Consider the following 25,809-nt stretch of genomic DNA (forward strand, 5'->3'; position numbering starts at 1 on the left):
TATCTAGTGATATTTTCTGGTGATTTTTCCTAGTGTAAATCTGACTTTCGCGTTTACTCCTGGTTTAAAAACAGAGTATAAATATCAAAGATTTCGGATTGCTCCGAAATAATAAAGGTTTAATGGTCGTTGTAAAAACGAACATGGTAATTTAATTTTATAAATTAATAATAAAAGATTACTTATTCTTGCTTTTAAGAAGGTGATTAAAGTTTTTAATATTAATTAAAGCGGGAAATACAAAACAAAGATTTTCGCAAAAATTTGGAAAACGAATCGATCAATTTAAAAAAAATAAATACTAACATGTAGTACCTTAAAAGGCCTTTAGAATGAGGTATCACTTGACACCCCTTTCCATTTAAGATTTTTAAGGGGTTGGTTTCTGGCGGCGGGGGGTTGAAGTGAGTGAGTCAATTTTTGCATAAAAAGTTGTCCCCCTTGGTTTTATTCTTTACCTATTTCAGCGATTTTCTTTTTAAACTTCCGGATTTACAGAAATTGAGGTGGAAAGTTTTGAAATGAACACCCTGTATGTATAATTATGTATTATTTATGTAATAATTTTGTACTACATTAAAAAATTTTGTACTAATCATTTAATATTTTTTTTATACTTATGAAAGTGGGGTGTGTAGCTGAACGTTCAGTTACACCCCCCTTTTAAGATATCAACATTTTGATGGTACCATCGTTTTGTGCTATTTATGTACTAATTTTGTACGACATTAAAAATTTTTGTACTAATCATTTAGTATATTTTTTATACATATTAAAGTGGGGGGTGTAGCTGGACGTCCACTTACACCCCCCTTTTAAGATATCAGCCTTTTGATAGTGCCATAATTTAGTGCTATTTATGTACTAATTTTGCACTATGTTAAAATTTTTGGTACTAATCATTTAGTGTTTATTTTATATACAGGGTGGTTCAGTTTTTAATCGGGAAGTTAACAGTTAAAATAAACACTAAATGATTAGTACCAAAAGTTTTAATATACAAAATTAGTACATAAATAGCACAAAATTATGGCACTATCAAAATGCTGATATTTTAAATTCGAAATCGAAATAATTTAGGGATTCCCATAACTAAAGTTTTTTATTTTCGGTCTTACCAATAGGTGTCGCTAGTATAGCTAGATTTGTCGATAACTGTAAATTGCGAATATTTTATACTGTGATCCTTTCTAATTGATTTTATAACGAATACAATTTCATTAATTTATAAGTTATCCACTTCCGGTCTAGCCGGAAGAGATATAGTAACAACACTAATTTCATAAAGTAAACCTTTTTGTCCTGTATCGATGTGCCAAATATTAAATCTGAGGTAGTTATAGTTTAAGAGAAAAAAGGGAGTACCAAAAAGTTCAGACAACTGTATAAAAAAAATACTAAATGATTAATACCAAAAATTTTAACATAGTACAAAATTAGTACATAAATAGCACTGAATTATGGCACTATCAAAATGCTGATATCTTAAAAGGGGGGTGTAGCTGGACGTCCAGCTACACCCCCCACTTTAATATGTATAAAAAATATACTAAATGATTTTCAATTTTATTGTCCTTGTAAGGAGCGAATTTCAATTCTGTAAAGTCATGTTTTCTAAAACGTGATGTTACTTTATTGATTATACCGGGTATGTGCTTGATTTTATTGAAATTAAGTTTGTTAGGTGTGCTTTCATTAGGTTTATTACCTGCTTTTATTGAGCTTTCATTATTACTATGTTTACTGATACAACTGGTCAACAGAGATTGCGTTAGACCTCCTACTTTATCTTTATTTCTATTACGTAGATTATATCTCTGGTTCAGAGAGAATTCACTGTTGCTCTTGGAAAATGCCAAAAAAACTGATTTTGTTGAGTTGTTTTAGGTTATATCACAATAACGGAAGATCCGATTAATATCATCAATACCTCAAAATGTTCGTCCGGATCTCTACTTTTATGTCCACATAGCCACAGAAGCACACTATACAAAATAAAAAATATACAGAACATGAACCGTTACTATGTTTTTTAATTTTCGATTTTCCTCATTTTTGGGAATATCTCGAAAACTGGACGTGATGGAGAAAAACTGAAAAACAGTTTCAGAATCAGGTTAAGATAAAAAAAAATATCAGTCTTCGAGATTTTTTAAACATAATGTGAGACATAACCTCAAAGAGCTTAATTAACATTATATATTTTTTCTTTTTAGAGTGATTTATCATACTTTATTGGTTTTATGGTTGTAATTCTCCGTTTCTTTACAATAACCGGAAAACACGCAACATTAAAAATGTTAATGTTAACCGTAGGAGTTTCTGTATGTAAAAGCTTCTTCATCATATTCGGAATGTTCCTCTTAGTATTTTTTTACGCCCTCGCCGGAACGATTATTTTTGGCACTGTTAAATATGGGGAAGGGATTGGAAGACGTGCAAACTTCGAGTCACCAGTAACTGGAGTTGCAATGTTATTTCGAATCGTCACCGGTGAAGATTGGAACAAAATCATGCACGATTGCATGATTCAGCCGCCTTATTGCACGCCAGCTGACAATTATTGGCAAACCGATTGCGGAAACTTCACAGGATCGTTAATTTATTTCTGCACATTTTATGTGATTATTACTTATATCGTGTTAAATTTATTAGTAGCTATTATTATGGAAAATTTTTCCTTGTTTTATTCGAACGAAGAGGACGCTTTGTTATCGTACGCTGATATAAGAAATTTCCAAAACACTTGGAACGTTGTCGACATTCAACAGAGAGGGGTGATTCCTGTGAGGAGAGTTAAATTTATTTTGAGGTTACTAAAAGGAAGATTAGAAGTTGATCCACAAAAAGATCGATTACTATTTAAGCATATGTGTTACGAATTAGAAAGATTACATAACGGTGAAGATGTGACTTTTCACGATGTCATAAAGTAAATACCTTAAAAAATATGAAAACGATAAACAAATAATTTCTTTTTTAGTATGTTATCGTATAGGTCAGTTGATATAAGAAAAGCACTTCAATTAGAAGAACTTTTAGCACGGGAAGAATTTGAGTACATAATCGAAGAGGAAGTTGCTAAACAAACGATAAGAACTTGGTTGGAGGGATGTTTAAAAAAAATTAGATCAACAAATGTAAGTTATACTTAATTCCCTTTTGTTTCACGACACCTCGGCGACAATGAAATACTCTAACTTGTAATTATTTTGTAATTCACGACGGTAATGAAAGCTATTACAGTAATCAAACGGGTGTTGTAATGAGACTCCTTACAGCATCCGATGCTGTAATGAGATTTTAGTAACATTTTATGGAACTAGTTCAAGTTGGTGACATTGGGTCATGAATTTTTCTAGTTGTCAACGTGACAATTTTTGTCTATGGATGTTTAAACACGTTCTTAGCATCGAATACAAGGTCCACAATGATGACTCAATTTCTCTTATTTTAGGAGGTGTACATGAAACATCATTTTCAGGTGAATACATTTTGTGTTTTGACAATTTCTAATTGTCAATTCAAATTTCTATTTTCAAGTGTTACGGTGTTACCAACTGCTACATACCTATTTTGAATGTAGGAATTCATGTTGCGAGATTATTTGAATTAATAGGAAAATGAATATAGATCAACTTCTCACTCGCTTGTTTTATTTACTCGATACTAGTTTCGGCTTATAAAGCCATCATCAGTCGAATCTATGATTAAAAAGAATTCCAAATTTGGTTTTTTCGTTGAACAATTTTTTGTTTTTTATATAAAATACTTACAGTCAAGTTGAAAATTTTGTTTTTCTTCTTAGAACGTGAAATGCCATAAAGGTTTTATGAGTTTAGTGTTATAATTAGGGCACGGAACTTTTGTAACAAAACGATACGATTTCCCCCCTCCACTCGTTCTGATTAAAAAAACAGCATACTGTTCAGTGGGAAATTAAAATTTCAAGTTAGAAAAAAATTGTTTTAACAAAAATTGTTCCTGAAACAATTCTAAACAAACTTTGTCAACAATTTTTTTTGATTTAATCAATAATTAAAGAGATAACCTCAAAATAAGAATTTTTCCACTTTTATACATAATTACACTTAAATGCTTAATTAATAGAGATGTAAAATTTTTTTATTAAGATAATTGATTCAAAATCGAAATTGAAACAAGTTTTATTTAAAACATTTTTTGATAAAAACAATAATTATTGAGATAATTAATTTTGATAGCATACTATTCAGAGGGAAATTAAAATTTCAAGTTAGAGAAAAATTGTGTTAACAAACACTGTTCCTGAAGTAATTCTAAACAAATTTTGTTAACAAAATTTTTTGATTAAATCAACAATAAGGATATAACCTCAAAAATATTAATTTTTGTACCATACTGTTCAGTGGGAAATTAAAATTTCAAGTTAGCAAAAAATTTTATTAACAAACACTGTTCCTGAAGTAATTCTAAACAAATTTTGTTAACAAAATTTTTTGATTTAATCAGTAATTAAGGAGATAACCTCAAAATATTAGTTTTTCCATTTTTATACATAATTACACTTAGACGCTTAATTAATGGAGATGTAAAATTTTGTTATTAAGATAATTGGTTCAAAATCCAAATTGAAACAAATTTTATTTAAAACATTTTTTGATAAAAACAATAATTATTGAGATAATTAACTTTGATAGCATACTATTCAGAGGGAAATTAAAATTTCAAGCTAGAAAAAAATTGTATTAACAAACACTGTTCCTGAAGTAATTCTAAGCAAATTTTGTTCAGAAATTTTTTTGATTAAATCAACAATAAAGATATAACCTCAAAAATATTAATTTTTGTACCATACTGTTCAGTGGGAAATTAAAATTTCAAGTTAGCAAAAATTTTTATTAACAAACACTGTTCCTGAAGTAATTCTAAACAAATTTTGTTAACAAAATTTTTTGATTAAATCAACTATAAGGATATAACCTCAATAATATTAATTTTTGTAGCATACTATTCAGTGGGAAATTAAAATTTCAAGTTAGAAAAAAATTGTTTTAACAAACACTGTTCCTGGTGCAATTCTTAACAAATATTGTTAACAAATTTTTTTGATTTAATCAATAATTAAGGAGATAACCTCAAAATATTAATTTTTCCATTTTTATACATAATTACACTTAAATGCTTAATTAATAGAGATGTAAAATTTTGTTATTAAGATAATTGATTCAAAATCGAAATTGAAACAAGTTTTATTTAAAACATTTTTTGATAAAAACAATAATTATTGAGATAATTAATTTTGATAGCATACTATTCAGAGGGAAATTAAAATTTCAAGATAGCGAAAAAATGTATTAACAAACACTGTTCCTGAAGTAATTCTAAAGAAATGTTGTTAATAAAAATTTTTGATTTGATCAATAATTAAGAACATAGCCTCAAAAAAATTTATATATATACATATATTTAGAATTTAATTTAGAACAATTTTTGTATGAAATTTTTTGCTGAGAACGAGTGGAGGGGGGAAATTGTGTCGTTTTGTTACAAAAGTTCCGTGCCCTAGTTATAATATAATAACCAGAGCCGCGACGTTGTCGGGCAATTCATTGGCGGCTCGTCGCCTTACGGTAGAGACTCGGGCATTGAGGCCTTATATATAATCTAGAGTGCGTATGCTGTTGTCCCCACCACGCCTAAAATGAAGCCAGAAAGGTCGCCATGTTAGATGTACCAACTTAGCGGGAAATTCGAAATTCTTATATATACTTATGCAAGAATTTACATTATTATAAACTGGAAAGACAGAAAATAATAATCAAAACAAAACATTAATTTTTTATTGATAAATAATTATTAATTATATGAAATTTTAAAAGAACTTAATAATTTTTAGCCACAACCCTTATAATTAACATAAACTAAGAAGAAAATATTTAAAGCAATTCTGATTGATCACGTTAACCTTTGCTTATAAATAATTGTTAGTTTATTAAAAAAACTGAACAGTCCTTAATAATAAACTTTACTTGAACTTCAATTGAAGACCTCGGTGTAAGAAGGGAGTAGCTCCATTTTTCAAGACAAGGAGTTGTCCCCTTCTCACACCGAGGTCTTTAATTATTAATTCCAAGTCAAGTAACCAGAAACATTTTATGGACTGTTGTAAATAATCGTCCAACCTACCAAATTATAAAAAAACATGTGTGAAACGAAAAGAATTCGAAAACTTTCAACAAAAATCAAATTTTAATAAAAATAACAATATGTTTATGAGAATTGTGAGGTTATAATTGTAGATGCAATAGAGACTTGAAACTAAGCTAAGTTCAGGTCGGTACATCCAACATGTCTGACATTCTGATTACCCCCACCACCACCACATACGCTCTCTAGATTATATATAAGACCTCAATGGACTCGGGCCACATGGCCACATATAGTATACCACGCCACTGGTTGAGTTTTAGTCGGACAATCGGCCAAACACATATTGAACGCTGCACCGCAGAGAACACCCCCAAATTTTACATGGGCCAGCATTCAACCAGTATCGTTATGTTGCGGCACATCGATGTGCTCGATAGAAGCATGTTACTACTACGCTATAACCCGTTCGCTGCTCTATACAGATGGTGAGATCAACAGCCCGAAATGTCGTGGCTCTGATAATAACCCTTATATGTAAATAGAATAACTAAAATACAAAACAACACAGATACACGAACTTATAAACGTACAATTAAAACGTGTGTTAGACGATACATGAAAACACGAAAAACAAGACCTGTTTTTACAGATGTTACGAAATGTTACGAGATGGCACTTTTGTATGGATCGAAATATAACATAACAATAACTAACGAAATATAAACACAATTCTATAAATTTAATTTTTATGTTAACTGTAAGTATGTAAATATATGCATATATTTATCAATGCGAGTTGGTCATTGAGTAGTTTGGTGTTTTTTTGTTTTTGCCGATATATTTCCATCATCTCCAGAAGGTCCATACGAAAACTTTCTTCACATTTGTGGATTAATTTTACTCTTTCGAAATCCATAGTATGGTTTGTTTAGTTAATGTGCTTGTACATAGATGTTAGAGCTTTCTTTTTTCTTATATTCTTTTAAGCGCATCTCTAGTTGGCGTCCCGTTTATCCTATACAGGGTCCTGCAACAGTGCGTCAGGCATCCATAGCTCCTATACCAATTAAGTTAGGAATTTCTTTCAAACGCAGACCTGTGGTATACAATTGTCCGGTATCTTCCTCATCAGAGTATTATACGGTTGTAGGATACATTATTCTGAAGCGATCTCTCTACATTTTTTTCGAAATGTTTATAATAACCGCAAGGGAACTGTTTTTCGACGTCCAATGGCAAATCGTAAATCAGATTCAGGTAATCGGCCCAACCCTCGACCGGACCGCCGCGCGCCGCGCCGAGCAAAACACGTTTCTCACGTGTACTTACCAATAGATTCGACACGGGAAGAGAAATAAATAATATCGAGGCAGTCTTTTATTCCGAGTTCGGATGAATCAAAAACAGACTACTTAATTAATGTTAGTTTTAATAATCGTCCACAAATAGAGCAAGAGAACACAGTTTGGAATAATAAACGAAACAAAACGTTTTCAGTAAGCAAACAGTTCAAAAATTACTAATTACTAAGATCTTTTGATCCTTGTTGACTGTCTAGAAGGTGAGGTCAATTCAATTTCACTCTCCGAACATTGGTTAAAACCAAATGAACCTGTATTTATAGATGGTTTCCATGTTGCATCCTTATTTACTAGAACTAAGAAATCCCATGGTGGTTCCTGTATTTTATTGCGGAGGGGAATAGAGTATGTTGAGTTACTCCACCTAAAACATAAAAGTATCGAGTCAATTATAGAGTGTAGTGGTGTAAAATTGAGCAAAATGAAAATGATAGTGATTAACATTTATTCTCCTCCGAACAAATCTAGAACGGAGTTGGATCTATTCTTTCAGTCACTGAAGTCTATTTTGGATGAGGTGCAAATGAACTACAAAATCTTAGTCAGTGGAGATTTTAACATTGAATTGAAGAAAACCAGCAAAGAGTCTAAACAGATGTTAGATATATTCAAAGCACACAATCTTGAGGCCACTGTAAATGATCCTACCAGAGTTCCTAAAATGACCAGTACACTGATAGATAATATTTTTACTAATGTACTTCCATGTGGAAGTGACACTATTCATTCAAACTTATCGGATCATAACACTCAAAGAGTAATCATAGAAACCCATATTGCAATAAATGATTCGCAATATATTAAAAAAAGAATATTTACGAAACATAAGCTAGATTTAATAAGTCAACATCTGGAAGTGACAGATTGGAATGAAGTCTACCGATCAGTTGATTCGGCGAAATGTCATAATTTATTTGTTGGGAAACTTAATTCCATAATTCATCAAATTGTGAAAGTAAAAAAGATAAATGTTAGTGAAAAGCAAAATAAGTGGATTACTCAAGAAATTAAAACACTATCAGCAATAAAAGGACAATGTACGAAAGCCTCAAGAATAAAAAAATTGATAAAGAAACGTACGACAATTTTTGCAAATTATTAAAGAGTGAAATTAAAACTACTAAAAAACAGTTGAATACAGATTACATTATTAATTCTAATAATAAAACAAGAACGTCTTGGCAACTCGCCTTCAAGGTAAAGGTACCACAAGTGGTATGAAGCCAGCAGATTTTGAAGTTACAAATAAGCATTCTGACGGAAATAAATGACTATTTTATACAGATTTGTCAAAATATTGATAACAATGTTGGTCACCACCTAAATATTCATTATCAACCGTCAATGGGCCACACTTTCTCATTGAATTTAACGGACGAAACTGAAGTCCTACAAATAATAAATAATTTAAATAACACAACGGCAACGGGTGAAGATGAAATACCTACGAGCGTTCTAAAGCATTCTGCAAGGTACTTAGTTAAACCGCTAACGCATTTAATAAACACATCCTTCACTGATGGCGGTTTTCCGGGTGAGTTAAAAAAGACAGTAATAATCCCAATCTACAAAAAAGGAGACAAGTCCTGCTATGATAACTATCGTCCAATAGCATTTATATCGAATCTTGCTAAAATTTATGAGAAGCTTGTACACAACAGAATTATAAATTATTTAAATAAATACAATATATTGCACGAGAATCGAAATGGTTTTCGTAAGGGAAGATCCACCGAACATGCGATGTTTCAACTGTTGGAAAATATCATCTTGGGATTAAATGAAAAACAGGCCACAACAGCATTGTTCATGGATCTTACAAAAGCCTTTGATAGTGTACATCACTCAATCCTTTTGACCAATCCTTTTCAATCCTAGAGGTGTTAGCTTGTCATGGATGAAATCCTATCTATCAGGGAGGTTACAATGTGTAGTTGCCCACAATGAACAGGGAACAGAAATAAGATCAGCATGGAGAGAAGTCAAGCTAGGAGTACCTCAGGGTTCCATATTGGGTCCTCTATTGTTCCTCCTGTATGTGAATGACTTACCACGTGTAACGAAGAACATTACGATAATGTTTGCGGATGACACAATGACTGTGGCGAGGTGTAGCACTGATTATGAAATCCAGAAATCACTTACTGTGGATCTGAATAAACTTGCGGATTGGTTTGAAGCGCATAACATAAAGAGAAGTACAAAAAAAACGAAAATTGTTAATTATCATTTATGCTCTGACCAGATCAAGGCGAGGTATCGAGATACTGAGATTGTCAATGTTGAAGAGATTTCGTTTCTGGGTTGGAAAATGGATCCTGGACTGTCTTGGACCAATCATATTGATTTCCTTGCTGGCAAGATCAGTCATTTCTCCTATGCCATTCGGATTATTTCCAGATCAGCTGGCATTGAGGCAGCATTAAGTGCCTATTATGCTTACGTAAGAGCAATTTTTAGTCTAAAAAATACTGATAGCTGTAGAAGTTACTTTAAAGACTATAAAATACCTACCTTGTATGGAATTTATATTCTGGAATGTGCTGTATTGGTTAGGAAGAATTACTTTGAATTTTTCAAAAAATATGAAATATCACATCCTCGAAACACGCGCGGGAAGGTGAAGTGCTATCTGGTGCCACCAAAAACGCACCTTACTAAGATTCAGAAGACGGCTCTGTACCAGAGTATCAAGATCTTCAATCACATTTCGGAAGGTACAAAGATCCTGCCAGTTCCAGGATTCCGGAGAAGACTGAGAGCTATGGTCACGGAAAATCCGATGTATATCATTGACATGTTTTTCCAATTTAATGTTTGAACTCAATGTGTATTATATTACAATGCAATTATTGTTAAATTGACGTACTCTACGCTTTTTTGGTAAAATGGGGGGAATAAAGTATTATTATTATTATTATTATAGTATGGTTTTTTGCATATGCAACATTCAGTAGACACTTGTTTTGTCTTTTTTCTGGCTATTTCAGTGCTATATCCTTCCTTGTTTATTTCATAACATTTATGACACCTCTTCCTGCATATTATTCCGTTTTCCTTTCTAGGAATCTGTTGTAAATGATGTTTAGCAGTTGACTGCGCATGATTTTGAACTGATCCTGAAAAGGGCAACCTCTTCAGAATTTTGACGTGCGGAGACCACTCTGAAATATCTACTTGAACTTCAGCATCCTGTTGATTGTTTTGAGGATTTTCCTCTTCACTACTTGAATCGGGTACAGTATGATGATCAGATACACCTTTGGAACCAAAAACGTAGTTATGATCTCTTACGCTATCGTCACTGTCTTCATCGAAAATTTCATCAGAACTCTCTGTATCTATTGCGCCATCTTGTAAAATTTCTTCTTCACTTTCTTCCGTCATAATATCATTTGCATACTTTTGTAAGTCCTTTTCAGTAAGAAATCTACGTGACACCATTTTATAGCACTAAAAATGTATCATATACAATAAATATACAGAGTGTTTCAGGTTTTTGTAGCAGGACTTTAATAGTCCATAGACCTTTTAAAATTAACACAAAAACTTCATATAAACATAGGTCGACAAACGCTTTGTTTTGGAGATACAAGGTGTTTAAATTAAATTTTTTAATTGATTTTTATTTAATATACACACGTGTATTTCAACCGATTCTTTTCAAATTTGGCATACGGAGGTTTTCTGGCATGAGAAAGACTACTATGGGGTCCGTTTTACTATAGCCGACGCTCTGTAACGAATTCTTTACGTTTTAAAATAACAATAACTTCTCTAACAGTATACTTTTTGGCTTTTTGAATAAAAATTCTTATTCTGTGTACTTTTTTAAACAAATAAGGTACTCTTATCAAAATGCGCTAAAGTTGTTCGTTTTCAAGATAATCCGCTTTTTATTATTCGATATAGACCAATTTTATTAGAGGATACTTAACGATAGGTATAATAATGTGTGCCATGAAAACAAAGTAAGTAAGATCACTAATGTTTCAGTTTATTAATGTTTTCTAATCTGAACAATGCAAGAAAAAAATTAAAGAAATTGTTGAAAATGTGAACCATTTTCCTACATAATTCTGACCGACGAATGACTGATCGAGTAATATTATTTAAGAACGGCCTTATGTCATTACAAGCATTCCTAATCCTATTAATAAGTTCATCCCTTGTGGGGACACGTGTTTCATACACTTTTCCTTTCAAATATCCCCATACAAAAAAATCTAAAGGATTAAGATCTGCAGATCGTGGAGGCCATGCAACTGGTCTACCACGACCAATCCATCTTCCAGGAAAATGGTTGTCTAGCCAACTTCTCACCACCCTGCCATGATGAGCTGGACAACCATCAAGTTGAAACCAGGCCTTTCTTCTTAAATCTAAATCAATGCTATCCCACATATTGGCATGTTCGGCTTCCAAAAATTGCAAGAATGCCGCAGCGTTTAGTCGTGGTGGCAAAAAGTAAGGCCCGAAAATGTGATTATTATAAACACCTACCCAGACTTTGACACTAAATTCATGTTGGAAGTTTCGTGGCCGAATTGCGTGGGGATTTTCATGCGCCCAAACATGTAAATTATGAAAGTTTACAATCCCACGTCTTGTGAAACAGGATACATCAGTCCACATTATATTATTTAAAAAATCTCTATTGTTGGTTGTTGCATTAGCAATCCACCGACAAAACGTAACACGCCGTTCTTCATCGCCTGGTTGCAATCCTTGCACGGGTTGTAAATGATAAGCATGTCGATGAGCATGTTTTACAACACGATAAACACGCGCACTAGAAATCCGCAAGGCATTCGAAACTCTTCTAACTCTCGTAGTGGGGTCTCTGTTCTTCTACAGTTCGTTTTTTTTATAATACTTGTCAATGTGAATTATTTAGAGTTTCTGTTGGTATTATCTAGGACCCTTATAAAATTTATGTTGTTTTCCTGATTTTTAGTAACATTTTCAGTAACTAAATAGTTGAGGTTAAAATACTAATAAATTTTTAGATAAATACGATTTTAACGAAGTACATATTTGTTGTAAAAACGTGCTACAAAGTAATTAATAGAATAAAATACCTTTTCTAGGTAAATAAATGGCAAATAAACACCCCACAACACTTTTACTGCACCTTTTCTTTTTGAATAACGAAAGCTCAAACGTCAATGTGACATTTACTTCAAAACATGATAAAACAAAACTCCCTGTTAATTTTGCCAACTTTACAACAAATTGACAGGTATTATAGAAAAAAATGAACTATAAAATTTCTTTGCAGTCTAGCATTGTCATTAATACGATCTACCCGATCATTATTTAGCCCTTGTTCAACTATTTGTCTATGCACTTTCACAAACACAGACGGATGCGGATGTCTTCTATTTGGATATCTTCTCCTATACTCTCGGGCTGCTTCTGCTGAGTTTCCGTTTGCAAACCCATAAACAAAATGAATATCCGTTAACTCTTGGTTAGAAAAAATAAACGGCATTTTATAAAGTTTTTATGCAAAAAACAAAAAGATAAATAAAAAATAATTTAGCACGTTAAGGAAAAAGAGTGATGAATTTAACACACTAATGAGCAAGAAAATTGAATTTAACACGTTAACGAATAAGAAAAATTAATTTAACACTCCGATGAACAACTACTGGTCATTTGACACTTGATACAAAATTAACTAAAACATTAGTGAACTTACTTATTTGGTTTCCATGGCGCACATTATTATACCTATCGTTAAGTATCCTCTAATAAAATTGGTCTATATCGAATAATAAAAAGCGGATTATCTTGAAAACGAACAACTTTAGTGCATTTTGATAAGAGTACCTTTTTTGTTTAAAAAGGTACACAGAATATGAATTTTTATTCAAAAAGCCAAAAAGTATACTGTCAGAAAAGTTATTGTTATTTTAAAACGTAAAGAATACGTTACAGAGCGCCTCAACCGGCTGTAGTAAAACGGACTCCTAGGGTCCTAGATAATACCAACAGAAACTCTAAATAATTCACATTGACAAGTATTATAAAAAAAACGAACTGTAGAAGAACAGAGACCCCACTACGAGAGTTAGAAGAGTTTCGAATGCCTTGCGGATTTCTAGTGCGCGTGTTTATCGTGTTGTAAAACATGATCATCGACATGCGTATCATTTACAACCCGTGCAAGGATTGCAACCAGGCGATGAAGAACGGCGTGTTACGTTTTGTCGGTGGATTGCTAATGCAACAACCAACAATAGAGATTTTTTAAATAATATAATGTGGACTGATGTATCCTGTTTCACAAGACGTGGGATTGTAAACTTTCATAATTTACATGTTTGGGCGCATGAAAATCCCCACGCAATTCGGCCACGAAACTTCCAACATGAATTTAGTGTCAAAGTCTGGGTAGGTGTTTATAATAATCACATTTTCGGGCCTTATTTTTTGCCACCACGACTAAACGCTGCGGCGTTCTTGCAATTTTTGGAAGCCGAACATGCCAATATGTGGGATAGCATTGATTTAGATTTAAGAAGAAAGGCCTGGTTTCAACTTGATGGTTGTCCAGCTCATCATGGCAGGGTGGTGAGAAGTTGGCTAGACAACCATTTTCCTGGAAGATGGATTGGTCGTGGTAGACCAGTTGCATGGCCTCCACGATCTGCAGATCTTAATCCTTTAGATTTTTTTGTATGGAGATATTTGAAAGGAAAAGTGTATGAAACACGTGTCCCCACAAGGGATGAACTTATTAATAGGATTAGGAATGCTTGTAATGACATAAGGCCGTTCTTAAATAATATTACTCGGTCAGTCATTCGTCGGTCAGAATTATGTAGGAAAATGGTTCACACTTTCAACAATTTCTTTAATTTTTTTCTTGCATTGTTCAGATTAGGAAACATTAATAAACTGAAACATTAGTGAACTTACTTACTTTGTTTCCATGGCACACATTATTATACCTATCGTTAAGTATCCTCTAATAAAATTGGTCTATATCGAATAATAAAAAGCGGATTATCTTGAAAACGAACAACTTTAGCGCATTTTGATAAGAGTACCTTATTTGTTTAAAAAAGTACACAGAATAAGAATTTTGATTCAAAAAGCCAAAAAGTATACTGTTAGAGAAGTTATTGTTATTTTAAAACGTAAAGAATTCGTTACAGAGCGTCGGCTATAGTAAAACGGACCCCATAGTCGTCTTTCTCATGCCAGAAAACCTCCGTATACCAAATTTGAAAAGAATCGGTTGAAATACACGAGTAATATTAAATAAAAGTCAATTTAAAAATTTAATTTGAACACCCTGTATCTCCAAAACAAAGCGTTTGTCGATTTATGTTTATATGAAGTTTTTGTGTTAATTTTAAAAGATATATCGACTGTTAGAGTCCTGCTACAAAAACCTGAAACAGCCCTGTATAATGATTCTATAAAATATAACAACCTTACCAAAGTAAAAAATCAAAATTGCACACACTAACTTACTTTTTCACAATCTATAATAAGAAAACAACAAAATTACTTTTATACAGCAGTTAGCATGTATAAACTGGAACGAAGTCTTGAGTTGTGTATTTGTTGCAGCGATTACAAGCTTAGGTGCATCACATGTGCATACCAAAAAAAATACTTCTCTTGTGTAATATTACATCATATAACATAATACATTATGTAAAATAAGGGATTATTTTGTAAAAATCTACAAAGAAAACATATGGGCGTAAGGGGTCGAAAAAATTTCTAATGGGGACAGTCAACGTGTTAAACATTTAAACATTTTAAAAGCTTAGATCGTTCTAAGTTTTTATAATGTTAACTGTGATTGTATGAACTTTGCTATAAATTTTATATTTTATTTTAATTTGTAACTTTGAAAAAATGTAAAATTTGATATTTGATATTTTAGTCTATTATATATTATCTATGTGTCCAAAAACTAGTTTCTGAAGATGGCTTGTAGCCAAAACTAGTAAGACTCAAGTTTATTATCTAATTAAAGACCAGTTTAAAAGTACAATAAACATTTTATATTATTTTTCCTGGAAATGGAATGGAATGGATTTCGAATATAATTCTACATATACTTCTATTTTCTTTATACAATATTCTAAACTACTACAGTTAAATTAATTAAATCAATTTAATTCTGATTTAATTTATTTTAGAAGCAACAAAATAGTTTAATAGCCGGCTTAAGAGCTACCAATGAAACTCTTACAACCCAAAAACAAGAAAAAGATGAAAAAGAAGAAGAAAAAACCAAAAATGGAACACCCATTAACGAAACCGTTGAAGTTGAAGTTAAAGATGAAACATTACCGAGAAAACCAAAAGTAATTTCACTTCCAAGATCTGATAGTATAGGGAGTAGTTCGGGGCGAAAATATTTAGCTCCAACATTATCCGATCCAGCTGCAAGAACTGATAAGGAAAGATTATCTACGAAAAAGAAAAATAATAAACCAGCTCGTAATAAAATCATTAATATTTTTGAATTTTTATCTATACAAATGATTTTGTAGCTATCAGCAAAAACCTCCCACATCTTAACGAAACCAGCGAAGCTAATAGGATGCCCAGAGAAGTATTTAACAATAAAACTTGTCTTCCGAAAGTCTCCAATGCCACATTAGAAATTAAAGATTGGTGGAATGAACAATTAAATTACGCTTCTCAATCGAGCGATGAAGATTAATATAATATTAAATGTGATGTAAATACATACCGTAAATAATAAATAATGCACTAAAAAATGTTTTAATTGTTTAAAAGTTTACTAACATAACCTCAAATATTAATTTAAGTCTTAATAAATAAAATAGATGGCGCTTTACTGAAAAAATTATTTACTCCTTTTTTATTTTTAAATCAAACTTAAATAATTTTATTTAACTAATTAATTTATCATAAAAAAACGCTGTTTATTAAAAAAATTAAATTAAACGTTATTATTTATAAATTAAAAGCCAGCTGATTGTGTTGTCAAAATTTGACAGATCAACATAACCTCACTTTAACCCACCTTAATTTTTCTATTAAATCATTTTAAAGTTAAAATCTTTATTAAAACACAATGGAAGCGACAATCGACGCTTTAGAAAAGCGCTTAAAAGTTTTAGAACTTCAAATCCTTCCTCAAGATAAACCGGTTGACTTAAAATCGCAAAATATTGTAGATTACCTAGCCGAAGCACACGAAATGATCACTATGGCATTAAGTTGCCGCGACGCCGTCTCTAATATGCTCCAAAAACTCCAATTAATTCACGAATATTTAAATCCGTCGTTTTGTAGTTTCGAGGATCTTACTGAAATGAGGCAATACATTTTGGATTTGTACCCGGATTTAAAGAAAACGGTGGATTACTTGAAACAATTCGCCGTTTTAAAACCGATTATTGATGCGGATTATTGTGTTAATCAAGAGTTAACTGGAAGACTTAGTTCATTAACTGTATCGGCTACAAATGGTTATGTTGAATCGGAGAGTACCAAAGATGAAGTTAAAACGGTTTTAAAAGATTTACAAGAGATGACTTATTCGTACAAGATGTTGTTTGCACAGCTTGAGTATAGTATGGCGCTTATTGAGGAGGCTTTGAAGTCTAAATCGATTATTAAGGATGAATAAATTTATTAAATAAGTTTTTTTTTTGTGTATTTTTGATGTAATTATTTAATGATAATAATAAAATAATGTTTATTGGCGATGGGTGCTTATTTATTTAATGAAATGCGAAAAACACTTGATATTTTTTCATGGGGTAACACTAATTGGCAAGTACAAGATAACTAATTGACGCAGCAGTTGGCATTTTTCGATTATTTACACAGACTCATGGTGATTAGATGATTTATCATCATACATATGTCGCTTCCGATTTTTTAATTCTTTTATTTACTTTATCCGGAAACGCCTACGTAAAATAATTCGGGTAAATTTCAAAGTAAATATGGGGTAAGACTTTAATTCTGGTGTGTTTCAACGAATTAATTTAATGCTTAAACTTTTTTAATGAATCATTTGAGGTTTCGCAGAACATATTTGAGAGTGCAAAAAGCTTGGATTAAGGGAAGCAACAAGTCGTGATAAAGCTTGAATGTGATTGGTCCTAAAGTTCCTTTTGGACGGGGTGAAACCGCGCTCTACTACGAGTTGTAGTATAGAAACACGGGTTTCAGCCGCTTCAGGTGTTCAGTTCAAAACGGAACCTCTTCAGAGATAGATCGTCTACAAACCAGAAACTTTTTACTTTCCAAGTTGAAAGAAAGTGCATCAAGAGAAAAAAATTTTGTGTTGAGCTACTTTACAACTACTAAAGTAAGTATGAATTAAAAGAAATTTTTATTTATTGATATTTGAATAAATTAGAACGTGGAGTAATAAATGTTTAAATATTTTACCACAAATTGGTTTCAATTCGTTCAATTACAAAACCGATAATGAAATTATCGGGATTTATTAGCTTGTTGCGACGAAGAGTAATTAGTTTTCAATTGGAATAATAATTAATAATACGATTCAATTTGCCTTTTATAATTGATTAATAATTTATTATTAATAATTAATAGGTTATTTTAAACGTCACTTTTAACACATCAAATTTAAAATTAAAAAGATTTTAAATAAAACTTAATTACCAAATAATTATTAATAATAGTTAAAATAAATGTTAATAACATATAATTTGTGAATAAATTATTTTATAAAATGTTAATTTATATAAAAAAAAAAATTTTACGTTTAAGAAAATAAAAATGTCAATTTGACAGTTGTAATGACGTTTTAAATTTATTAAAATTTTTTTTTATTTCCATAAAAATATGTACCGTGATACAATAAAGTCTACATACAGCCCGGAAAATGATAATATCTCAGCTCTCATGATTTAATTTTAACAAAACATGTAAGAAGTCCATAGAGGGAGAGAAAATAACTTTATTCAGCTATTGACCGTTATAGGGTCTTTCCGCTTACATTAATTATAAAATAACAGTATATTTATCTTTGTGAATTTATGTTGAGTTCTTCGTATAATGTTTTAGGTCTTTCTTCGTTCGTTCGAGTCTTACACATCTGATGTAGGGTGTCTTGCTCGGTATTTTTGGAGAATTTTTCTTTCAGTATTTTATGCCTCACGTTCTTGAATCACATTTTTTCACATTTTAAGAAAAATTTTTCAAATTGTTCAAGAAAAACTCCTAAACGAATACGCTTAAATTGTTACCGAACGTTGCGAATTTTAATCATATGAATGGCTTCCTCTGAGATCTGACGGTGTGCTGTTTCTTTTAATTCTTTAAATGTTAGATTTTACTCCTTAATTCCTTAATTGTTTTTACTCTTCAGTTAATTTGTTATATCTATTTAATGATGTCATAATATTTTCAGTCGTGCCTGAAGAAGGAAAGAAATTTCTGAAACATATGTAGCACTGAAAATAAATAAAATTGTTTCATCGTTAAACATAGTTTAATTATTTAATAAAACTTGAATAGAGATCCTCATTGTTTATGTTGTGGAGTGGATTGTTCGGGTGTCTAATTTTTGTCAGAATTCGTAAACATTTTCTTTCTGCTTTTCTGATTACTTCCTTTGTTGACTCCGGAGAACATATAGTTGTGAGATGTCCATAATCGAGGAGTGATCTCCTCTGAATCTGTGTCGCCGATTTTACAGAAATACCCCTGTCTTTGGAGGTCAATGATCTAAAATGTTTTGCTTGTCTTGTTACCTCTGGTTTTTTTTGTAGTGTCGTTTGAATTTCAACTTGTTGTCCAGGGTTATGCCCAAATATTTGACCAACTTTGTAGGTTTTGTAATTGATGGGCCTGTCGTGATGTGCTGGAAATGATCGGTGATTCTGGAGTGTGGAACCATGATGATATGTTGTTGTATAGCGTGTGCAGTGATTCTATTGCTATTTGAAGGTTTTTCGCATGTGATATTAGTGTGGTGTCATCTGCATATTGAAGTATGTAGCTATCCGGATCAATATAGTTGGTGTCTGGATGGGTTGGAGGGTATACAGTGTGTCCCAGGATAGATGTTACAAGAGGTATAATGACTTAAAAATTTTTGAATCTTATTTTATGGCTGAGGAATTAAGCCCTGCTTGGCATGGAGAGAGTTTTACGTATATTTTCATATTTTGGAAATCGACTCGGCCTTGATAGTGAAGCGAAAACTATTTTTAGTTCAGGTAAAGTAAGCTTTTTGTTCATGGTACGGCAAAATATCATTAAGGAAAGTTGTTCAGAATGAAAAATTATGGCACTATGCAAAATTTCAGGAAGATCTACCTACATTTATTAAACTACCATATTTTAGATTAGATCAGAGTGAAGAAAAAAAAAAACAATGAAAAATGCCATGAAAAAAAAAATGACTTAAGTAATCGCAAATATTAACAAATAAATTCTATTATCCGTCTGTTTTAGTTCACATTTCAGTTACTATACAATATTTATATTATTTAAACTAAAATGTGATGGTTCAACCAAAGTAGAGAGATCCTTCTGAAATTTTGTATAGGACCGTAATTTCTCATTTTGAACAACTTTTCTTAATAAAATGTTTCCGTATCATGAACAAAAAGATTACTTTACCTAAACTAAAGATAGTTTTCGAGTCACTGTCAAGGCGGCCTTTGTTTTCAAAATATGAAAATATTCTTAAAATTCTGTTCACACCAAGCAGGGGTTAATTCCTTAGCCTTAAAATAAAATTCAAACATTTTTATGTTATTATACCTCTTGTAACATCTATCCTGGGACACACTGTATATCATAGCACTAAACGTTGTACAGGGTAGGTGAGATTGGGGAGGCTTGAGGTACTCCTTGGAGAGGGGAGAAAGGGAAGGATGTAGCATTATTAATTTTGATGCTGATTATCCTGTCGCGAAGATATTCATCTATAATTTTCAGGTAGGGTGTAGGTATTCCTAATTTATCCATCTTGTATAGAAGGCTCTGGTGCCAGACTGTGTCGAAGACTTCATTTATGTCAAAAATAAGATCGCGGTTTTTAGGTGATGTAGGTTCGTTACTTGTATGTTATTTGTGAGAATAATGAGTGGATGAATTGTTGATTGTTTCTGTTCGAAACCGAATTGGTATATAGTGATTTTGTTTTTGATAAGGTGAAGAATTCTGGAGTAAAGGATACTTTCGTATATTTTTCCAATTACAGACAGTAGGGTGATAGGATGGTAGCTTTGTGGAAGAGAATGGTTTGCTCCAGGTTTGGGGATTGCTATAATTGTAGCTTTTTTCCATGTTGATGAAAATATAAGGTTTTGCATGCAGAAATTGAAAATTTTACGGATTAAGTTATGTACTTCTAGGTTTAGTTGTCTCAGTACTTTTTTGGTTATTAAATCCAATCCGGGGCATGAAATTTTGCTTTTTGATAGGTGTTCATCATATTCTTCTTGAGTTATTTCTAGTATTCCGTTATGCGCGTGGGTTGGCATAGTTAGAAATCTTGTGTACCATTCGTTTGGGGGTGAATGCACTTTGAAAGTGTTGGGCAAGTATATCGCATTTCTGTTGACCTGTTCTATATTCTATATTGTTGTACGTTATTGTCGGAATGTCGCTGGTCTCTTGTATTTTGTCACGTTTTTGATTTTCTGCCAATATGTTCTGCCGCGATCCGTTTCTACTTCTTTGCATGTTTCTAACCAACGATCCAGTTGGTATTTTTAGATTAATTTTAGATTTTTTTTAGTATTCTGTTGTTCTCTACTTGTTCTCAGTGGCTAGATTTCTGGGCTTGTTTTTTAGAGACGTCACCGATTGGCAACAACAAGTGGAGGGGGGAAATCGTATCGTTTTGTTACAAAAGTTCCGTGCCCTAGTAATAATTAAACCTTACAGCAAACTAACATATTACAATGACAACTCTGTTTTTGTTCAATGTTTGATTTTACTGACTATTAATAAATACGCTGCAGAAAACTTTAAAGTGTTATAATTTCGTAAATAATTGAAATAGGACATATGTTCATTAAAATTTTTTTTTTGGTAAATGGATTAGCTATCATATGTCAAAGTTTGATGGTGAGCTAATAAACCACTCTGTATATACAGGGTGGTTCAGTTTTTAATCGGGAAACTTTGCTAGAAGGTAGTACTAGCCAAAATAACACAAGTTTTTTATATAAACGTAGGGTCGCAAATCGTTTGGCTAAAATCATCTTTAGCTAAAATTATTCTAAAAGATGGATCTGAGAACTTGTAAGTTTCATTTACGGTGAATCCTCATAATTGTTGATGATTATTAATAATTTTTGACTGTTATTAAGCAAGAATATCAATTTTTTAATATTGTTTAAAACTACGTAATTTGTTCACACAGACATTCATCTTATTTATGGGTTTTCTTAAGAAAATCATAATTAATTGGTGTTATTTAGTTAATACTAAATCCAAGTAAGTGTACAACTTCCATTGCCAGCTATAAAGAAAATTTTTTTTTAATAATAGCAGCGCTTTACAGTACAATGTAGCATGTTTTATTTTTTTACGCTAAAACTATTATTTTTACGGAAAAAACTATAGAGACAAAAACGTACCAATAATGAATAAGCTTAAATATTAAATATTATTTTATGTTAATATTCCATGGCGTTAAAAAGTTCTTATAAAAAAATCAAAGGGGTTGTGAATTTCATCCCCTTAGAGGGCGCTAGGGAAGGGATGGTTCAAAATAAGGTATTAGCCAGTAGTATAACATACAAAATTTCAAATTCTACAGTTAACTTATACCTGAAATAAAAGATAAAATGTACATTTTTGACTAAACTTTGACAGCTCATAGCTCGAAAACAAAAGAGTTGCGACCCTATGTTTATATAAAAAACTTGTATTATTTTGGCATGTACTACATCCTAGTAAAGTTTCCGGATTAAAAACTGAATCACCCTGTATATAGAGAGTATCTTCTTTTCTTTTTTGTGAATGGCGTATTATTGGAGCTTGTGAGAAGTCCATATTATTTCCATATTTTACATAAAAACTATATAAGTTATTATTAATCAAGGGTAACACAAAACATAATCATATCTTTAACTCAAAAAAGTCTACAAGTTCTAAAAAAAAAATTCTATCAGTGTCCGTTGTAGCTTAATAAAAATATATAACTATCTAGCGCTGAATAACAAATAAAACTAGACTAACACTAGCACTAGACTTACAATTAGTACTAAAAACATTCGGTTTAGCCGTGCGTCTCTGAAAACGGCTAAACCTGAATGTTTCTACTTTTAAGTGTAATGTTAGTTCTAGAGACAGTGGTAAGTAGCGTAGTTAGCATAAGATATTATGTTGCATATTTTTATTCAACTAAAACTAGAACTAACACTAGACCTAGAAAGTATCTAATTAAACTAAAACTAGAACTAACACTAGCACTATCACTAGAACTAACACTAGACCTAGAACTAGAAACTTTCGGGTTAAGCCGTACGTTTTTTGAAAAAATTGCAAACATTTTTTGTTAGTTCTAGTTTTGCACTATCACTAGAACTAACACAAGACCTAGAACTAGAATAATTCGGGTTTAGCCGTCTTTAGAGCAGAGCTGGGCAGCAGTTAACTACAAAAGTAGTAGTTAGTAGTAGTTAACTACAAAAGTAGTTAACTACGTAGTTAACTACTTTTTATGTAAAAGTAGTTGTAATTTAACTACTTTTGTTCTATTAGTAGTTATACTCGATTATTTTATGCTGGCAAAATCACGACGATCACGTGTCTATCACGTGACAAGAGTCGCGTTAGAACCTCACTCTGTAGCATAGGTCTGTAGTTTTCATTCCGTGAAGTACGCCCTTGCTTTAGAAGTACCAAAAGAATGTGACTTTTAAGCATAATTTATGTATAACAGTTCAAACAGTTGTTAACTACTAACTAGAAACCTAGTTACCTTTAATATAAGCTTTATACAGGGTGTATCTGAATGACTGCAATAAACTTCAAGAGGTGATTCTTTAGTCTACCAAGATTTTTTCATTAAAAATTCATTCCAACTTTTGATCGACAACCTAGTGTTTGCTTTATTATTTTTTTTCTCAAAATGTAGTGGTTTTTGAAAAAATTTTAGAGAAACAAAAAAGTTTTAGGATACTTTCATCTACCTATGTAAAATTTTTCTAATGTATTTATCATCTGCATAACAAAATTTTTAGAAACAATGTAAAGGGGGTGGTTACGTTTAGTAGTTTACAAGGGTAGGTTGAAAGTACAAATCGGGTCAAAACGTGCCCTATTATGAGTTAAACATATTCCCTAAATTTCATTTTTCTAGCGTTTATGGTTTTTGGGAAAAAAAAATTAAACCAAAATTTTCCGCCATTTTTGGAGGGGTGTAGCTCCTTAGGGGAGCCGAAGTCGCCCATGGTTCATATATCAAAGTACCCTTAAAATTCACTAAAGAATCACTTATTAATTTATTATTGAAGACCTTTTTATGCATTTTTGCAGTTGTAGGTACGGCATTGGGGTTTTAGGTCTCAAAAGTGCATTTTAATATGTAGTTAACAAAGTAGTTACATATTTAACTACTAACTACTTGGTAGTTAGTAATCTAAGTTCCATATTTTAAAAGTAGTTTAACTATCAAGTAGTTAAACTACTTTTTGGTGAAAGTAGTTTATACTTCACTACATGTTTGAAGTAGTTTGCTCAGCTCTGCTTGAGAGATGTGCGGTTAAATCCGAATGTTTCTAGTTCTAGATTTTAGTGCTAGTTCTAGTTTTGCACTATCACTAGAACTAACACAAGACCTAGACTAGAATAATTCGGGTTTAGCCGTCTTGAGAGACGTGCCGCTAAACCCGAATGTTTCTAGTTGTAGAGTTAGTTCTAGTTTTGCACTATTACTAGAACTAACATGATACGTACGGCTAAATCCAAATGTTACCAGTTTTAGATTCTAGTGTTAGTTCTAGTTTTGCACTGTCACTAGAAATGACACAAGACTCTAGAATAATTCAGGTTTAGCCGTCTTGAGAGACGTGCGGCTAATCCCGAATGTTTCTAGTTCTGGGTCTAATGTTAGTTCTAGAGACAGTGATAAGTAGCGCTAGTTAGCATAAGATATCACTATGTTGTATATTTATTATTAAAAATTATTGAATTAAAACTAGAACTTAAAACTAACACAAGATCTAGAACTAGAATAATTCGGGTTTAGCAGTCTTGAAAGACGTGCGGCTAAATCCGAATGTTCCTAGTTCTAGATCTAGTGTTAGTTCTAGTTTTGCACTATCACTAGAACTAACACAAGACCTAGAACTAGAATAATTCGGGTTTAGCCGTCTTGAGAGACGTGCGACTAAATCTACTGCTGTAGCCTTCACTCTTCGTAGCATAAGTCGAACTGTTTCGACTTTGTATTAAAATAATATAGAGTTCTAATACCCTTCGTTTAAAAAATTCATTGAATTACATTTCAGGACTTTATTGTATCACTGTAGGTGTAAGTAAACGGAAACCCTATTATAATATGTAAACCATTTGCCCTTTAGAAAAGACCTTTACATGGTAATAATGTGTATTTTACACAAAACCTTCACAAAACTGCAACGTTATTAACTTGATTACATTTTCCTACACACATCGCGAGCAATTTCATTTATTTCTTCTATTACAATAGACATTTATTTTTACCATCGTCTGTTAACAATCGCCCCTTTTTATTACCAATAAAAACCATAACGTCACTTTTATTTAGTCATAACAAAAAAATCAAATAAATCATTAAAGGTAGTTTCTTTTTTATCGAAAAAAAGATAACACTCAAAGAATACAACGATAATAAAGAAAAGAACGAAATGATACGATGTGAATACAAATCGTATTTGAATCGTAATTGAGTATAATGTGTTATAATAACGTGAAGGTGGTGAAAGATTTTGATTTGGAGAGGTGTGGTGTTCATTAAGGTTAATGGAATCGTCAACGTTGACGATGATGAAGTTCTTCTTATCGAAAACGAATAATGAACGCATCGTTGTGGCGAGTTTCAAGAATAAATCCATTTCTATGAAGGTTGCAATCAGTCAATTTACGCAAGGATAAAAGATAATTTAATTCTTATATAACGATTTTCGAATCAATTTATTTCTTGATTTTTAATTCGATTATGATTTTTTTTTTACATTTAAAAAGAATAACTTAAAAACGTCAAATTGATAATAAAATTTTAATTTATAATTTGAATAAGAGTTAACAATAGATGTCTTCTACCTCATTTAAAATTACATAATACAATTTATCTTTTGTATAATTTTCCTTTTCAGTATAC

At 31.7% G+C, this 25,809-nt stretch overlaps 3 protein-coding genes and 1 long non-coding RNA gene across 7 annotated transcripts in view; 3 read left to right on the forward strand and 1 right to left on the reverse strand.

Moving 5' to 3' along the window:
- Positions 1–16,251, forward strand: part of LOC111417063 (sodium leak channel non-selective protein na) — a 73,957-nt gene extending 57,706 nt beyond the window's left edge. For all 3 annotated transcript variants that reach the window (XM_071195084.1, XM_071195085.1, XM_071195086.1), the window contains 4 exons: positions 2,217–2,932; positions 2,984–3,140; positions 15,662–15,965; positions 16,019–16,251. In XM_071195084.1, coding sequence (XP_071051185.1) covers positions 2,217–2,932; positions 2,984–3,140; positions 15,662–15,965; positions 16,019–16,191 — 1,350 coding nt within the window. In that variant the 3' untranslated portion in view covers positions 16,192–16,251. The remainder of the gene's footprint in view (positions 1–2,216; positions 2,933–2,983; positions 3,141–15,661; positions 15,966–16,018) is intronic.
- On the reverse strand, positions 7,542–16,274 carry LOC111417064 (uncharacterized). 2 transcript variants are annotated; one of them, XR_011640020.1, is made up of 3 exons: positions 16,222–16,274; positions 10,008–10,946; positions 7,542–9,954 (listed from the first exon to the last, which is right to left on the reverse strand). It is a non-coding gene; the product is annotated as an uncharacterized lncRNA (long non-coding RNA). The 2 variants fall into 2 exon arrangements; XR_011640019.1 differs by lacking the exon at positions 16,222–16,274 and having other exon boundaries at positions 10,008–11,209.
- Positions 16,275–16,474: 200 nt separating this feature from the next.
- LOC111417066 (Dynactin 3, p24 subunit) lies at positions 16,475–17,204 on the forward strand. Its single transcript, XM_023049241.2, has one exon. The coding sequence runs from the start codon at positions 16,570–16,572 to the stop codon at positions 17,125–17,127; it is 558 nt and encodes a 185-aa protein (XP_022905009.2). The 5' UTR covers positions 16,475–16,569; the 3' UTR covers positions 17,128–17,204.
- A 383-nt stretch (positions 17,205–17,587) lies between these two features.
- Positions 17,588–25,809, forward strand: part of LOC111420038 (uncharacterized) — a 67,838-nt gene continuing 59,616 nt past the window's right edge. Inside the window, exon 1 of the mRNA XM_071195090.1 lies at positions 17,588–17,817. The gene's annotated coding sequence lies outside the window, so the exon portion shown is untranslated. The remainder of the gene's footprint in view (positions 17,818–25,809) is intronic.

Source organism: Onthophagus taurus, chromosome 3 (genome assembly GCF_036711975.1).
Source record: "Onthophagus taurus isolate NC chromosome 3, IU_Otau_3.0, whole genome shotgun sequence".
Taxonomy (NCBI): domain Eukaryota; kingdom Metazoa; phylum Arthropoda; class Insecta; order Coleoptera; family Scarabaeidae; genus Onthophagus; species Onthophagus taurus.